The sequence below is a fragment of the Palaemon carinicauda genome, chromosome 13 (assembly GCF_036898095.1).
Source record: "Palaemon carinicauda isolate YSFRI2023 chromosome 13, ASM3689809v2, whole genome shotgun sequence".
Lineage (NCBI taxonomy): Eukaryota > Metazoa > Arthropoda > Malacostraca > Decapoda > Palaemonidae > Palaemon > Palaemon carinicauda.
The window spans coordinates 136,116,038-136,134,304 of record NC_090737.1 but is presented as its reverse complement, the minus strand read 5'-3'; the positions used below and the strand labels follow the sequence as shown (position 1 = coordinate 136,134,304).

The 18,267-nt window shown below is 40.7% G+C and overlaps 2 protein-coding genes across 4 annotated transcripts in view; one reads left to right on the top strand and one right to left on the bottom strand.

Moving 5' to 3' along the window:
• The window catches only part of LOC137652484 (surfeit locus protein 6 homolog), a 31,374-nt gene extending 21,234 nt beyond the window's left edge, over positions 1–10,140 (bottom strand). Inside the window, exon 1 of one of the 3 annotated variants that reach the window (XM_068385921.1) lies at positions 9,962–10,140. Coding sequence is in view for 1 of the 3 variants with exons in the window: in XM_068385920.1 (XP_068242021.1) it covers positions 9,904–9,907 (4 nt within the window). In the remaining 2 variants the exon portion in view is untranslated. Of the gene's footprint in view, positions 1–9,899; positions 9,923–9,961 lie in introns of those variants that run through there. The other 2 variants (XM_068385920.1, XM_068385922.1) reach the window with 2 other exon arrangements.
• A 606-nt stretch (positions 10,141–10,746) lies between these two features.
• Positions 10,747–18,267, top strand: part of LOC137651832 (dynein regulatory complex protein 1-like) — a 17,549-nt gene continuing 10,028 nt past the window's right edge. Inside the window, exons 1-4 of the mRNA XM_068385053.1 lie at positions 10,747–10,853; positions 11,360–11,492; positions 12,851–13,058; positions 15,618–15,811. Of these exons, the coding sequence (XP_068241154.1) occupies positions 10,747–10,853; positions 11,360–11,492; positions 12,851–13,058; positions 15,618–15,811 (642 nt within the window). The remainder of the gene's footprint in view (positions 10,854–11,359; positions 11,493–12,850; positions 13,059–15,617; positions 15,812–18,267) is intronic.

The following is an 18,267-nucleotide window of genomic DNA, read 5'->3' as shown; positions in this document are numbered from 1 at the left end:
AGAGGACTTCTCGAGATTTACCATGATCCCCAGATCTTGGCAAAGTCCCAGAAGCCTGTCTCGGTGTTGAAGAAGTGTCGACTTCGAGTCTGCCAGGATCAGCCAGTCGTCCAGATATTGGAGGAGACGGATGCCGTTCCTGTGCGCCCACGACGAAATCAGGGTGAACACTCTGGTGAACACCTGAGGTGCTGTGGAGAGACCAAAGCACAGTACCTTGAACTGGTAGGTCTTGCTGTCTAGGCTGAATCTCAAGTACTTCCTGGAAGACGGATGGATTGGGATCTGGAAGTACGCGTCTTTCAGATCCAGTGTGCACATGAAGTCTTGTGGTCTCACTGCAAGTCTGACAGTGTCCGCTGTCTCCATACTGAACGAAGTTTGTTTGACAAACTTGTTCAGAGCTGAGAGATCGATGACGGGTCTCCAACCTCCAGACGCCTTCTTTACAAGAAAGAGTCGACTGAAGAAGCCTGGGGAACCGTCGACGACCTCTTGGAGACCATCCTTCTCGAGCATGGTCCCGACTTCTGCCCGAAGGGCTAGCCCCTTTGCCGATCCCATGGCATAGGACCTCAACGACACTGGATTCGCTGTCAGGGGAGGTCGAGATGTTGTGAATGGGACGCGATATCCTTGGCTGATCACAGAGACCGTCCAGGAATCGGCCCCATGTTGCTGCCACCTGTGCACGCAACTTTGTAGGCATCCCCCCACAGGTAGACACGCAGAGGGACTGCCAATCCTAGCGTTTACGGCCAAGGCCGCTCCCTCTAGGATTTCTGCCTCCCCTGGAGGACTTTCCGCCCCTCTTGTCCTTGACAGGAAAGGGCTGTGGCTTAGACACCTTTGTCTTAGCTGCCGGAGCCTGCTTCGGTGTCCTGCGAGGCTGCTGTTGATACTGTTGGGGAGCTGGAGGCTGCTGTTGATGCTGTTGGGGAGCTGGAGGCTTGTAGGGCCGAGATGTGAGGGCCCTTTGGAGGAGCGAATCATGATTCGACTTCCTCCACCTCTCAGCTGTGCGTTCTATATCCTTGGGCTCAAACCAAGCTTCCTCCAAGGATGGAGGAGTGTCTGAGCCTGCAGACATCCACGGCGGTGACCTTCGGATGGAACTTCTCGGTCACCGCATCACGTCGCTTTAAGATCGAGTTGGCCCACAGGTTGGTAACCTGGTGGGCCAGGAACTCGATGGAGCGAGTGCCCGAGAGGAGGAAGGTCTCCAGGGCCTTCCTGTTGCTCTCCTTAGACAAGTCCTTGGAGCACAATAGGATGCCCAGAGAACTCAGCCAGACGTCCAGCCACGAAGTGGCCTGCATGGCACATTTCGCGCGTATCCGGACAATTATTCGAAAGCAGTTGTTCGAATTTAATTCTTCGAAAACCAGTTATTCGACACAATTTTTCGAATTAACAATTGTTCGAAAAAGATAGCTACTGTATAGAAAATAAGATTTTTTTAGTTTAGAGGAAACACCCTTTGCAAAGAGCCAGGGCTGAATTTATTCAAAGCGAGAAAGGAAGAGCCATGCTATTACTGGACGAATTCTTATATGTGAAGGACAAGCAAGTAAGGTTAAAGGTGTATTGGAAATACCAACATTTTGCTGAAAAATGCAAAGGTCACGCTATAACAATTGATGGCTCCATCAGTTCTACTTCTGGTGAACATAATCACCCAGGAAACTCTAAAAATTTTGAAGTACGACAGTTTATAGATAAAGTGAAGACTGACGCGTCTCATCATTATATCATGTCAAACGCATCTGCAGAATTAAGTGGTTATGTTGCAGTCGCTCTACCGCAAACTAGCAGCATAGAGCGAACAATCAATCGAGAGAGGCAGGAAGACCACTGTAGATCAACTGCTAGTCATCGAAAAGACTTAATATTACCTGAACAAGATACGAGAACAAGCAAGGGCGAACCTTTCTTGATATTCGATTCCGGAGAAGTAGAAGACAGAATGTTGGTATTTCAACCCAGAAAAATCTCGGGGTGCTTGTTTCATGCACGAATTATTTTATGGACGGTACCTTTAAAACTGTGCCAGTTTATTTTAAAGCAGCTTTATACAATTCATGGAATGAAAAACGGCTATGTTTTACCTTTGGTTTATGACTTATTACCGAATAAGAATGAACAAGCTTATAGAAAATTCCTTAGAACTGTGAAAACAATATCACCGACCTTAGATGTTCAGTCTGTAAACACAGATTTTGAGCTCGCTATAATAAAGGCAGTTAAGGAAAAATATCCATTTAGTATTCATTTCGTGTGTTTTTTTGTTTTTTTTCATTTGTGTTAGTGTGTTTATAGATAAGTGTGTAAATTCGGCCTCAAGAAAAGGTATGACACTGATGCCGAGTTTTCGTTAAACATTCACATGCTACTAGCCCTTGCTTTCGTTCCTGCTGATAGAGTAGTCGAAACTTTCAACGCATAACATAAACCAACTAAGTGTTTATAAAATAAATATTTATAAACAACTGTTTCTAGCTATTTTCTTTGAATAATCAAACAATTTCTATAGCTATCTTTTAAGAACAATTGTTAATTCGAACAACTGTTGTGTCAAACAATTGGTTTTCGAAGAATTAATATCGAACAACTGTTTTCGAATAATTGTTTTCGAAGAATAGTCCGTAATTCCACTTCGCGACCTTCTCCTGGTTAAGGATCTGCGATGCCGAGAATGTCACCTGCCGGGAGGAGAGCTTCTCAAGAGGAGTTCCCCTTGTGAGCTCTTCCACCAAGTGGTGGAGGGGAAGAGCTATACTGGACTCCCCCATGATCTCAAAATACCTCTTCTACTGTAAACGAGGAGGTGGGAGGAGTTTGTTCCCGGCAGAAGAACGGCTAGAGGGGGCGAGTTCCGAGAGCTGAGCTTCGACCTTATCTCTGGCACTCTTCACCCCCTGGGACCAAGGCAAAGCTGCACTGGCCCTTGGGGGTTTCTGGGTACCATAGACTTGGTCTAGGACCGTATCCTTGCCTTCGCGAGGGGCGATCTCCGGGTCCTTGAACCTGTTGAGTTGCCTCATCAGATTCAAGACCCGCCAGAAGGCATGCTCCGAATTGTGCTGCTCTCCTCCCTGTGGACTGGCAGCTAAGTCTCCCGTCCCCAAAGGCTCTTCTTGGGGAGACACGTGGACGTTCTCCCGGGGTCTGGTTAGCTCTGGTCGGATCCGTGAAGACGACTTAGGAATCGTCTTTGAGTCCTTGGGTTCCCTCCTGGGTGGGATACAGGACTTCAGCAAAGAGGTCTGGGAGGTACCTTCCACGCGAGACGTTTCTCTTCCAGGAGGTGGGGTTCCTCCCATTGGTGCCAAGGGAGAGGCCCTCACCTCGCTGGACTCTCCTGAGGACGGAAAAGCTTCGTCCACAGGAAAAGGAGAAAACGACTGCGAAGGGGATGGAGCCTTCCTGCCGGACCTCTTAGGAGCCAACTTCTCCCTGGGAAAAGTCACCACGAAGTCCACTCCTCTCCTTCTCTTCAGCGGGGGCGAGTCTGTCTTTGGTTTGAGTCCCAGATCAGCGAGGGCCGGCTTCACAGCCTGCACCACCGCTTTCATCAGGTGACCAAACCAAGACTGACGGGTGACCGACGCAGTGTCAGTAATCCCCGCTGGAGGGAAGGGGATCTCCTGATCCTTCGGAGTGGACGCAACGGGGCCTGTCTGAAAAGAAGAAAGGGAAGAATGTTGTCTGGACCTCTCCGGTGACTCTTCCTGGTCCCGGGTAAGAGCCCTGCGCTTGCGCAGTGGCGATCTGGAAGTACGCGTCCCTGTCGGAAGCACGCGCTGCGGATCCCGGCGAGAATGGCGCTCGCGCGATGGAGCATTCGGAGGGTCGGGCGTGGGCGACTGCTGGAGCACGGGCGCGCAGCCGAGCGGAGATATACGCGCGCAGGTGAATGAGCGCGCGAGGGTAGAGGAGATTGCTGGCGGTCAGGAGAAGGATGGCGCGCAGGAGATCGACGGCGCGCAGGAGATCGACGGCGCACTGGAGATCGACGGCGCGTGGGCAAGGGATGCCGAGTTGGCGAACACCGGCGCGTTGGAGAGTGATGGCGCATTGGCGCGTGATAGCGAATTGGCGAACGATGGCGCGCAGGTGATTTAGCGTGTGCGCGCGTCGGAGACCTATGACGATCCGAGTCATGGGCGTGTTGGCGAGCGCTTGCGCACAGGCGAAGGATCGCGCGGGCACACAGGAGATTGTTGGCGTGCAGGAGGGTGTCAATGCGCAGCCAGCTGGGGCGCAGGATCATAAGGCGAGGAAGAGCGCAAGGGCGAACGCTCGCAGTCGGGCTCAGAAGAAGACTCGTGGGCGCGCGAGCGCGCAGGAACTCTTGAAGTGCGCGCTCGCTGTTGCGCAGGCGAAGATGGGCGCACAGGTGTGCGAGGGCGAGGCGAAGGAGTAAGGTCCTTGCCTGCGTCCAGATCCGAAGATCTAGGGCGCGTGGGTGTGCGCTGGCGCGCATCAGGAACAAGGTGCGCAGGTGCGCGCTGACGAGCAGGAGATAATGGGCGCTCAGGAGACCGATGGCGCGCGCCATGCGCGCAGTAGGAACAGAAAGGCGCTGACGGCTAGCAGGAGAGTGCTGACGGCTTGCAGGAAAGCGCTGGCGAGCAGGAGAGCGTTGACGAGCAGGAGAGGGCTGGCGAGGCAAATCTGAAGGCTGCAGCTCTGGAGAGCGCATGAGCGCTACTGCGCGCAAACACGCAGTTGAGCGCGCAGGGGAACCCTGACGCGCAAGGGATTTACCCACACTGTGGGAAACGTCCCTTTGCCCCGAAGGGACCGGTGCCCCTCGGATGACGGGATGAGAAGGCGCCTGCAGCGCATCTGCATCCAGGGGCGATGGCAGGCCTGAAGGACTGGAAGGTCTGGCAGGCGTAGGAGATCGTGAGCGATCTGCGGAGAGGTCCAAGGACGTGGCTGCGACGGTCTGCTCCCGACGAGAAGAATCCTCTGCAGGGGAAGAAGACCCGAAGGGGCGCCTCCTAACTTCCTTGTAGAGAGAAGGAAGGCCCCTACGGCGAAGAGGAGGACGAGCCTTACAGCGAAGGCGACCTCGAGGAAGGGCAGCCACATCGTAGGTCCTCCGAAGAGGAGTCTCTGTCAATGCGCTCCCCCGAGGAGGAGACGCACCCGCAGGAGAGACCGTTGGACTCAACATTCCCCTCGAAGGATGTTCGGTGGGGGAGGCTGAGCCTTCAGCAACATCCGCAACAGCAGCAGAGGTTTGACCAGACCCGTCGGAAGCCTCTGCCACAACAACGTCGACAATAGACAGAGGGTCTACCTCTGCTATTACCGGCGATTGCTTGACAGCTGCCCCCAACTGGATCAGGTCAAACAGGGCTTCCTTGGAGGGCAAGCCCTTAAGCCCCAAGGAAGCCCAAAGCTGAAAGAGATCATCATTAGACACAGCATGGTCATCATCGTAATGAGAATCAATATCCTCCCCCGGAGGAGGAGGGGGAGCTGCCTCGCTATGGGAGGCAACACCCTCTCCCGCACCCCGAGGTCAGGAAACAGAACAATGGCCTACGCTACCACTCGACGGCCTCTCACGAGAGACCAACCGAATGGGAGCTTCGGAAGCGGTTCGGGCGGCGGAAGAAGAGTCCTTGGAGCCTTCCTTCTTCAAGGCAGCCCTTGAAGGAGAAAGGTCTCTCTTGGACTTCTTCTTACGCCGCCGGGCAAACCTCTCCCACTGGGAGGTAGACCACTCCCTGCACTCACTACAAGTTAAGTCTCTATCACACCGTTGACCTCGACACTGCAGGCAAAGGGTGTGAGGATCCGTCTCGACTGCCGACATGAAAGTTCCACAGGGGCGGCCGGGGAGTCTAGGGCACTTGCGCATAATTGCGATGAAGGTAGAGGCCAACTTCCAGACACACAAAGCTGAAGAAAAAGAAAAAACAGATAAAGGCTGTCAAAAGCGAGGACGAAAGACAGACACGTCTGCTCATCGTCCGAGCCAAAAGTGAAGTGAGACAATTCACCGGTGTGTGTGGGGGGGGGGGGGGTAGCAAGCTACTCCTTCCCCTACCCCCTTGCTAACTAGCACGGGGGTAGTTAACCCTCGTTAAAAATCTAATGGCTCGTCATTTTCAGCTACGCCGAAAGTAAACCCTATGTAAATAGCGTGGTTTGTATTTCGGTTACGGAACAAATATTTTGCGAGCTCTTTTAAATAATATAAATGGATAAAGCACTGAAAGAAATTACAATTACTGTACTCTTTCATTACTCTACAAGGATAGAGAGTACTGTATTGGTTTTCCAAGAATTATTCCACTGTTGATTTGAAGAAGCCTAAAGACCCATCACGTATGACCTGCCGCACGTCCTATTCCTACATCATCTTTGCTGTACTTCTTCCAGAAGAGTGAGGGGTTTGGTTGAATTCGGTAGGTAACCGTAACGAAGCATCTTTGTAGTCCACTATTCAGCTCCATGCAACTACCACTTTGCCCAATGGCTCGACCGGTATCCTCTCACTTGTGATAGCCTAGAAGGGGACTGCTACCCCTAGCATTCCCCCCACTCCTCTCCCAGATCATTCCATATAGAGATAAAAGGAAGGAGCAAAAATTATGCTTCTGCGAGATGTAGACAAGGTTAATGGAGAGGCTCTACTTCTTCATGGAGACAGAGACTTCTTAAGGGACAATTTCAAATGGGTCATCGCTGAAGTTCAGGAAGTTGTCTTTGAGGTCCCGTTCCCTTAAATTTGACCACTTTCTTGGCTGCTCTTCATCGTTCTAAGATGTCGTCCACTTCTCGTGCTGGGAAGATTTCCGAACCCCGACGAACGGAGGAATTTCGTAAGGTTAACGCCAATCAGCCAAGCAAACTTTGCTACCACGGTGTCACTACACTCAAGGACTCAGCTGGGCCACTGGTTAGTCGACTGATGAGAGTAAACTGACCGGCTTTGCTCCTGACAGAACAAGATATGTAAATTTCTTCTTATTCTCAGGTGAAGTTTCCTCCAGAGAAGTGAAGTAGAGCACTGCCCTGGATCAGTGGTCCAACTTGGAAATGGTGCATGTTTGCCACTGCCGTGACTCAAGTGGAAATGGATTTAAGTGTCCAAAAAACTGTTCTACCACCTATACCTAGTTTCTCCAGTGTGGTGCCTGTTATCAAAAGTATCATCCCAGCATCTATTGGTAAGGGTGAAAGAACGGCAACACTGGGGACAATGAATTTTCTCTGACATATCATAGATGGAGGCAAGATCTTATTCATGCGCAAGTTCTTTGGTCCTGTTATTTGAGTTTACACTCTCTAGGACATTTCAGGCGTCCTTCAACCCAGGACAAGTCTTGACCATTGAATACAGCGAAGCGGAGATTGATGGATATACTTCCACCACCGATTTAAATCAATTTCGTGTCCAGATTCTCGGCTTCTGCTGGAGCTGGTTTGGAACTGATTGGTGACAGGTCAAATGGAGCCTTTGGACTCTTCCTCTCTAGGGGCTGGAGAGATTTTGGTGCAATTGGTTTTAACTTCCTGTGCAATAGAAAGTTTCTTTTTGGGACCTAATGCCGAGTAAAGACCAGGGGGGTGAAAGTATTTCGTTTTGACCGGTATAAACTTTATTACAGGTTAAATAGATTTTCTTTATGGGGAAGTATTTTTTTATCTTGGTTTGAAATACGATATGAATCTAATTCTACGATTTACATATGATGATTTAGTGTTACCTTGTCAGGAGTGAAGACTGTTTTGAACCAAACACTGAGTTGAGACTTAGTTTCAGGGTAGGCTATAGATACGGCAGTCTAAGAGGGGTCACAGGGTGGGAGTAGACAACGCCAAGGTAGGCGAGTAGGTAAGAATACTGCTCCTAAGTTAGGTGGGGAAACTTAGGTTAGGTGGTGTTCTTGTGTTTGTTTACCGGGGTGGGGGTGGGTCGTTTCTTAGCATTATTATTGATTTTTTAAGCAATAGATCTCAAAGAGTTGTTGTTGATGGGCACCATAGTGAGTATAGGAATGTGATATCTGGTGTTCCACGGGGTAGTGTTCTTGGCCCATTACTTTTCATACTATATACACATGACATGTGGTTTTGCCTAGAAAAAAAGCTTGTTGCATATGCAGATGTTGCTACTCTCTTTGCATCAATTCCATCCCCTGAATGTAGATCTGGGGTTGGTGAATCCCTAAATGGAGATTGTTAAAATTAGTGCATCGTGCAAATTATGGGGTATGAAGTTGAATCCTAACAAAACTCAAAGTATAATTGCAAGTAGGTCAAGGACGGTGGCTCCTCAACATCCGGTTCTCAATATTGATAACCTGTTCGTAATACTAGGCCGGCAGCTAATTCTAAGAGCCAGGCCTTTTCCATAAAGAGGCTCAATACTACACGGTATTCTAGAAGTTTTATTCCAGTTGTTACCAAGTTATGAAATGATCTTCCTAATAGGGTAGTTGAATCAGTAGAACTTCAAAAGTTCAAAGCTCGTGCAAATGTTTTTATGTTGACCAGGCTGACACGAGTCTTTTTATAGTTTATATGACATAGGCTATCTGTTTTTGACATTGTTAATAGTTTATATAGGACATATCTGTTTTGACGGTGTTACTGCTTTTAGAATGATATATTATTAATTTATTCTCATCATTTATTTATTTCCTATCCTCATTGGGCTATTTTTCCCTGTTGGAGCCCTTGGGCTTATAACATCTTGCTTTTCAAACTAGGGTTGTAGCTTGGCTAGTAATAATAATAATAATGTATGTATGATGACGGCCGACTAAGAATACGACAGTGTAAGGGGGGTCGCAGGGGCCATTAGCCCTCCTATAGGCCAAGTAGGTAAAGACACGGCTTGTAGGTTAGGTTAAATGAGGGAAATCTAGGTCAGTTGGTGTCCATCTTTTAAGCAAGCTGGAGGAACTGGCCACCGACATACAAAGGCTGCTGTTTACCTTTTAAAATGTAGTTTTGCACCCATAACTTTTGAAATTTTAGACATAGTCTGTCCCAACTACAAAAGCCTACGAGACCAGGAAGTTTGTTAACCAACATTCTCTTAATTAACTTAACTAGTGTAACGAAGGACTCGGATAGAAAGGATTCTCATTTTCTACCCAATAGACCTGGTGACCCAACGATCTACACACATACCCAGCAGACTAGAGAGACCTTTTGACCTACTTACCAGGAGGTCTGCCCTCCTCCCCTTTTACGTAATCCCGCCTATGTCCTCTCAATATAAACATCTATTAATTACCTTTTATAATTAAAGCTATGCATATTATCCATACATTATTCAGAACAAACAGAGATTGTACCATGTAAATCAGAAGTTCAATATTATTATTATTACTAGCCAAGCTACAACCCTAGTTGGAAAAGCAAGATGCTAAAAGACCAAGAGCTCCAATAGGGAAAAATTGCCCAATGAGGAAAGGAAATAAGGAAATAAATAAATGAGAACAAAATAACAATAAATTATTCTAAAAACAGTAAAAACGTCAATAAACATATGTCAAATATAAACTATATAGTCTATATATATATATATATGACAGCTTCTACAGGAACAATACCCAGGGGGCCACTACGAGTACCTTAATTTACCTAAAGACGTCCTTTAGAATAAATGACTACAGATACAAACCTACAGTAAGCCTTGGCATATGCTACAGGTCAAAACTACTTCATTTGGTTAGGCTGGTATCTTACGCATGGCTATGCAAGAATGCAGGTTTTAAGTTTACAAAGAATAACATATTAATCACTCAATTCTAATTATCCTAGATATAATAAAGGTCTTAATCCTGTGTATAAACATGGGAATATCTTTACTATTTGAATTTCGAAGCAATAGAGGAAATGTGTTTTGATAAGACACGAACCTACCCATGCCTGGAGTGATCTACATTACGTAGTAAGAGAACACTGAACTTTGTACACTTACTTCCTATATATGATTAGCGATATCCCTTAATAATGTGTCCTGTAAGTTTTAGGGTAATACCCGATCATAGGGCAGCTAAATACAATTAATGTGTCAACTGCGTTCCACTGGTTTATGTCACTTTTTCAACAAACTATAAAGAAAACGTGTTCATGCCGACATCTTGAAAGTTGATCTTGAAAGTTGTTCCCTGTGAAGGAAATTCGTTCGTTATTTGATATTACAAAGGTCAGATAAAATCATTTAAATATTAAGAAAAATAATGGTTAAAATATATGAATATCAATTAAAAATGTAATCATGTTGATATTAACAACAATATTTCAATATAGCCTTATCCAAATTGTGGTATTTCCGTTTACCCATTAAACCCCTACTTTCTCTAAGTAGTCTTTGATCTAATAGCTCTATGATAATCAGCAATCATTTGGTTAAATTTTAGCATAGAATTACGGAGAACTTGCTGATAAGGAATATTTTTAGCTAGCAAATACTAAAACTAGCATTGAGAACAAAACCATGAGTGAATAATTCGCTTGCCTATTTAGTTAAAAGTGAGGGAAATCTCACTCAGCGTCAACCACGTATTCAAGTGGATGTTAATATTTTCTTCTTTTTAGTATAAAATATCATAATAAAGTAAACTAAAAATATAATAAGACTTAAAAGTTAAATATATTGTTCATAAGTATCTTTATTGTATAGAAAATATGGATGTTACAGCGTTGCTATGACAACGGCGTCCTTTTAGCAGAAGTTAATTCAGTTACGGCATGAACTGAAACATGGCAGAGAATACTGCAGCTAAAGATTCTCAAGATGAAGTTAGTGAGCCCCAGCTTGGTCCAAGAGCTACAAAAATCAAAGAGAGGCTTCGCCACAACGTAGATGAGTTAGTTTCAAAGATGTTTTTGTGTAATCCATCTACAGGTCAAGTTTTCTTAAGTTGCAATTCTAAGTGCAATAAATGTTTTCATCTCTTTAGACAGTCAAGTTTAATCTAGTACTGCTGTGGTTTCATTAAAGATATATATAACTAATTTCTAAAAGATTCTATAGGAATGAACTAAGTAAATTAAGATAGATTGTATTTTAATGTGCCACCATCCTTGGTAATGTATAAATGGTAATTATAAACAGATGAAATTTTTACAAAAAATGTCTTTCAATGGACCCCAAACAGAAATATTAAGAATTTTTAAAAGCTGTTGGTAATTTACATCAGTAAAATTAATGTTTCAGATGGTATACCAACAGTTCCTACGATCACGTACACCATGATTTAGGAATAGTTATTTTAATCGTAAGTTATTAAAACAATTGTACATGAGTAGCTTGTGCACCGTGAGAACTTTTTGACTGATAAATTGTAAATCAAATATCCTATTGTATTTTTAGTGACGACGACTTAGTCATTAGCAAAGAGGATTCCGGGGTCCAATATGCAAACCAAGCTGGGAAGACCTTCACCGACGCCCTTCATGTGCGAGAAAAGATCCTACATTCCCTCGTCAAGCAAGGATGTACCATGGTAAGCAAACCTCGGCTAGAATTTACAAATTTCGCTTTTTTTTTATTCCATAGGATTTTATTCTATTTTTTTATTTGTTGAAACTAAAAACTCTTTCTTCAAAACATATTCTTTGGGGGTTTAAAACCTTAAATCAGTATTTCTTCATGACCACTCGCAGTTCTTAACTGATGAGCCCCTGAATATTTATCTGTTTATCTATCTATCTATATATATATATATATATATATATATATATATATATATATATATATATATATATATATATATATATATATATATATATATGTGTGTGTGTGTGTGTGTGTGTGTGTGTGTGTGTGTGTGTGTGTGTGTGTGTTTGTGTGTGTGTGTATGTATGTGTGGTCTTATATTAAAATCTTGAACAATTACACTCCTGACATGAAACCATACAGTATATATTACGTTAATTCTTATGACATTTCTCTTATAATTAGTGTAATGAATGTGAATTTGACGATTAACTTTGAACATGTTGTGTATTACTCTTAAAATCTAAAAATTTAGGACAAACATCTTGTAAGCCCTGTAGGACACAGGGTTTCCATGTATGACAGGACCAGGGAAAACAACCCTTAAAATAAAGTAAGTAAGACATCCCACTTAATTACAGTACTCTATTACATATATAATATCTCAGACATGCATTCACATTTTGATCTTATGGTCATAAAAAGAATTAGAGTTACAAGTATAAAAATAAAGTATGCAATGGTCTATAAAAGGAGAAACAAAAATACTAATGTCGCCACATACATATTCATTGTAAACGTTTCGACATTTCAAATGTCATCACCAGTGCTACCTAAAGTAAAGATAAAAGAAAAAGTACCATTTCAAATTAAAAAAAAATACATATAATAAGCAAAACATTATTGAAAAAATACACACGGACTGAATAAAAAAGCAGTCTGTTACGAAAAGGGGACAGCAGGCGTATTATAATTGAGGTCAGGCTTAAAATATTGAATCAGTAGAACTTCAAAAGTTCAAAGTTGGAGCAAGTGTTTTTATGTTGACCAGGCTGACATGAGTCTTTTTATAGTTTATATATGACATATCTGTTTTTGACGTTGTTAATAGTTTATATAGGACATATCTGTTTCGACGCTGTTACTGTTTTTAGAATGATATATTGTTAATTTATTCTCATCATTTATTTATTTCCTTTCCTCACTGGGCTATTTTTCCTTGTTGGAGCCCTAGGGTTGTAGCTTGGCTAGTAATAATAATAATATTAATAATAATGTGAAGAGATTCTAAAATTCACTTACTTATTGGTAATTATAGCCTATAATGAAACATAAAGGTGTAAAATTCTCTTCTGTCTTTCGAAGGTGGGTAACGTGGAAGTGGCTGCCCTCAGTGGAGAAGTTAACGCAGTGGTGGAGAGCGAGGGTCGTCAGGACGCCTGGAGGATGACCCTGCAGGAGGACACGGAACAGACAACGAAGGCACTGAAGAAGATGAACGATCACTGGGAACATGCAGCCACGAAGCTCAAAATACCAGAAGACCTCCATGAGAGTTTATCCCAGCTGAAACGTAAGCTAGAAGAGGAAATAGAATTTTGACTTGAGTAGTTAGACAGTTCATGCATTTTCTGGACTTTGGGTTGTGGTGGGCTATTGGAAACGTCCTTGCTTTGCGATCTATAAGACTGGGGTTCGATCCCACTCAAGCTCGATAATTTCTTATAGTATCTGCAACCTTACCATCCTTATGAGCTAAGGATGGGGGATTTGGGGGAGCCTATAGGTCTACCTGCTGAATCATCAGCAGCCACTACCTGGCCCTCCCTGGTCTTTAAGGCGTAGATCATATGTATATATGATCAGTCACTAGGTATAAGGCATTGTCACTGTCCCTTGCCTCTGCCATTCATGAGTGGCCTTTAAACCTTTGGATTATTAACGTCAAATCCTTCCCGTTGTCTTTTTTTTTCTTTTTTTTTTTTAATCACATCGTCACTATCAACAGAGCGCCATCTATTAAAAGATTTTAATTACTGATTTTTAAATAAAGTTGCTAAGTTAATCCTCATTGGGAACCTCAAATACAAAACTGGATAGAGGACCCTATACTCTATCCTTCCATTTGTTTCAATATTACTGCATAAAACATTATTTTTATATGGAGGAAATTAAGATGACTAGTATATTGATGATGTTATCTATACTGATCTCAGTGTTAGTTTCTGTTGTTGTTGTTGTTTTGTCTTCTTCTTCTTCTTCTTCTTCTTCTATTTTTAGTAGGAGATCTGGATCAATCTTTGGAACCAATGTATCAATTATTTACTTTCTTCTTCTTCAATTTTAGTAGGAGACCTGGCTCAGTCTTTGGAGCCAATGTACTCTCCTGTAAATATATATATATATATATATATATATATATATATATATACATATATATATATATATATATATATATATATATATATATATATATATATATATACATACATATATATGCGTTTGTTTAGTGTTTGAAATGTTCTACATATTTCAATGTTAGTATTCTACTAATTTCATTAACAATTCAGATAGTTCAGCAATCCTGCACGTGTCAAATAGAAGCGACAGCTAAATGGCAAAGGAAATTGTATAACTGAGAAAAATATAACATTATCATTATGCCAATCGTTTTACAGCTATTAGCAATTGAATATTGACAACTGGCTATTGAAATTAACGTGGAATACGCAGTGTAGTATTCTTAATACCTAAGAATGTATGACAAACAGAGCTTGTAGGTACTTTAGGACACAGTTTTCATGTATGACAGAACCAGGAAAACTCTTTAGCTATGGTAACCAGCTCTACCAGGAGAAGGACACTCCAAAATCAAACCATTGTTCTCTAGTCTTAGGTAGTGCCATAGCCTCTGTGCCATGGTCTTCCACTGTTTTGGGTTAGAGTTCTCTTGCTCGAGGGTACACTCGGGCACACTATTTTATCTTATTTTTCTTCCTCTTGTTTCTTTAAAGTTTTTATAGTTTATATTGGAAATATTTATTTCAATGTTGTTAATGTTCTTGAAATATTTTACTTTTCCTTGTTTCCTTTCCTCACTAAGCTATTTTCCCTAATGGAGCCCCTGGGCTTGTAGGATTATGCTTTTCCAACTAGGGTTGTAGCTTAGCAAGTAATAATAATAATAATAATAATAATAATAATAATAATAATAATAATAATAATAATAATAATAATAATAATAATAATAATAATATTAATAATAATAATAATTACTTGCAACATAAACAAGGTTTTTCTAACGACAAATTCACATACCTCAGAAATTCTAAGCGATTTTGTGCCAAAGCCGTTCGCGCTTCTGTAAGGTTTCACCATAAGCTCAGATACTTAATACTAACATGAGATTATTTGTAACACGAATCGACCTAGGGTAACGTTTGCTTATTTACTTTACATTAAGGGCTGCTTTTCAGGTCTTACAATGCAGGGGAACCCTACTCTCTACTGTGCAAGGCCTTTAGTAATTCATTATATCGTATACATTCCAAGGCATTCAGCATTTCACACAGCCTATTGCTCGTTTATTGTTAAATCCACATTACTGAAGCACTTAGATAACAAGAAAGTCTTTAGTTTACTCTCCAAAGCCTTATTATCTTTAGTCTTTCGGATGTATAGTTGGAGCTTTTTGCAGTCTTAGGGCCGCATATTTGAAAGCTCTAAAACCTACAGTAGACATATATCTTAGTTGTGCTTGCCTGGTGATTGCCAGACTGGGGTTCGAGTCCCGCTCAAACTTGTTAGTTCCTCTGATCGCTGCAACTTCACAATTCTTGTGAGCTAAGGATGGAGGGTTTAGGAGAGCCTATAGGTCTATCCGTTGAGTCATCAGCAGCCATTGCCTGGCCCTTCTTTGTCCTAGCTTGGGTGGAGAGGGGGCTCGGGCGCTGATCCTATGTAATATGGTCGGTCTCTAGGGTATTGTCCTGCTTGATAGGGCAATGTCACTATCCCTTGCCTCTGCCATTCACGGGTGGCCTTTAAACCTTTAATCTGTAACTATTCTCATGTCAACACGATACGTTCGCTGCACAGTTTAAAAAAAAATTATTTGTTTATTATCCTCTAGAATGGAGTCAGGAGCTAACGGACCAGAAATTGGTTGTTATCGAAGGATTACGAGGTGAATTGAGAGAACTGGAAGCTACATTTAGTGAAGAAATCTTAGAACACGCGAGAGAAAGGGCGGAACTTCTACGGAGAATCACAGAACACGTAACTGAACTTCACCAGTCTTACCGCGCGGCGCTGAGGGAAATTCAGGTTCGTTATTTATTGAAGTTTTTATTGTTTGTATTTGAAAGATTTAATTTAATATTGTTACTGTTCTTGAAATATTTTATTTTAATTGTTCACTATCTTATTTATTTCCCTTCTCCTTTCATCACTGGGCTATTTTTCCCTGTTGAAGCCATTGGACTTATAGCATCCTGCTTTTCCTAGGGTTGTAGCTTAGCTTGTTCTAATAATAACAATGATGATGATAATAATAATAATAATAATAATAATAATAATAATAATAATTATAATAATGATAATGATAATAATAAAAATAAAAATAATAATAATAACAACAACAACAACAACAACAACAACAACAACAACAATAATAATAATAATAATAATAATAATAATAATAATAATAATAATAATAATAATAATCATTGAGATAACAAGAGTTCATGCTGATATAAGGTTAGCTTAAACTAAGATATACAATAGTGGTGGATGGCGTACTGCAAGCATAAAAGTTGGATGCAGTATCCAAAAGCGTTCTGCATTGGTGTAAACTGCCAATGTTTATTTATGATATAGCACTTAGTGCATGAAAGTGACAGTGACTTGATTTTTTTTTTGGAGCCACCCCTAATTAGAGGAAAAGGAATATATATTATGTATATATGAAATACATTACTTTCTTAGGTATCCTTCAGTCTCCTAATTTCATATAATAATTTTGAATCCTCTGATAAGAACGAATATCTATAGATTTTGAAACTGTGACGTCATGACAAAGTTAAATTTACCTTGCGACCCAATCTCAGATCAATTAAGTATTAATGACCTCATGATATATTCTTGATCTTGATTGATCTTTAACCTTTTTAGACTTCTTTGATTGTTTATTTTAAGGTCTTGGTTATGAAACACATTATATGATTGACCCTATTTCCGTGTTCATATTTTGGCAAAAATTTTTAGCTTTATATGTAGTTATTATTATTATTATTATTATTATTATTATTATTATTATTATTATTATTATTATTATTATCACAAACTAAGCTACAGCCCTAGTTCGAAAAGCAGGATGCTATAAGCCCAAGGACTCCAACAGGGAAAAATAGCCTAGTGAGAAAGAAAATAAGGAAATGAATAAACTACAAGAAAAGTAATGTACAATCAAAATGAAATACTTTCTTTTCTTATTACTGAAATATAACACTTACTTTTCCCTTCCTTATTACTGAAATATAACACTTATTTACTTATTTCCTTCCTTATTAGAGAAATAGAATACTTATTTACTTTTTCCCTTCATTATTAATGAAATCTAACACTTATTTACTCTTTCCCTTCCTTATTACTGAAATCTAACACTTATTTACTTTTTTCCCTTCCTTATTACTGAAATCTAACACTTATTTACTTTTTTCCCTTCCTTATTACTGAAATCTAACACTTATTTACTTTTTTCCTTCCTTATTACTGAAATCTAACACTTATTTACTTTTTTCCCTTCCTTATTACTGAAATCTAACACTTATTTACTTTTTCCCTTCCTTATTACTGAAATCTAACACTTATTTACTTTTTTCCCTTCCTTATTACTGAAATCTAACACTTATTTACTTTTTTCCCTTCCTTATTACTGAAATCTAACACTTATTTACTTTTTTCCCTTCCTTATTACTGAAATCTAACACTTATTTACTTTTTTCCCTTCCTTATTACTGAAATCTAACACTTATTTACTCTTTCCCTTCCTTATTACTGAAATCTAACACTTATTTACTTTTTTCCCTTCCTTATTACTGAAATCTAACACTTATTTACTTTTTTCCCTTCCTTATTACTGAAATCTAACACTTATTTACTTTTTTCCCTTCCTTATTACTGAAATCTAACACTTATTTACTTTTTTCCCTTCCTTATTACTGAAATCTAACACTTATTTACTTTTTTCCTTCCTTATTACTGAAATCTAACACTTATTTACTTTTTTCCCTTCCTTATTACTGAAATCTAACACTTATTTACTTTTTTCCCTTCCTTATTACTGAAATCTAACACTTATTTACTCTTTCCCTTCCTTATTACTGAAATCTAACACTTATTTACTTTTTTCCCTTCCTTATTACTGAAATCTAACACTTATTTACTTTTTTCCTTCCTTATTACTGAAATCTAACACTTATTTACTTTTTTCCCTTCCTTATTACTGAAATCTAACACTTATTTACTTTTTTCCCTTCCTTATTAATGAAATCTAACACTTATTTACTTTTTTCCCTTCCTTATTAATGAAATCTAACACTTATTTACTCTTTCCCTTCCTTATTACTGAAATCTAACACTTATTTACTTTTTTCCCTTCCCTTATTAATGAAATCTAACACTTATTTACTTTTTTCCCTTCCTTATTACTGAAATCTAACACTTATTTACTTTTTTCCCTTCCTTATTAATGAAATCTAACACTTATTTTACTCTTTCCC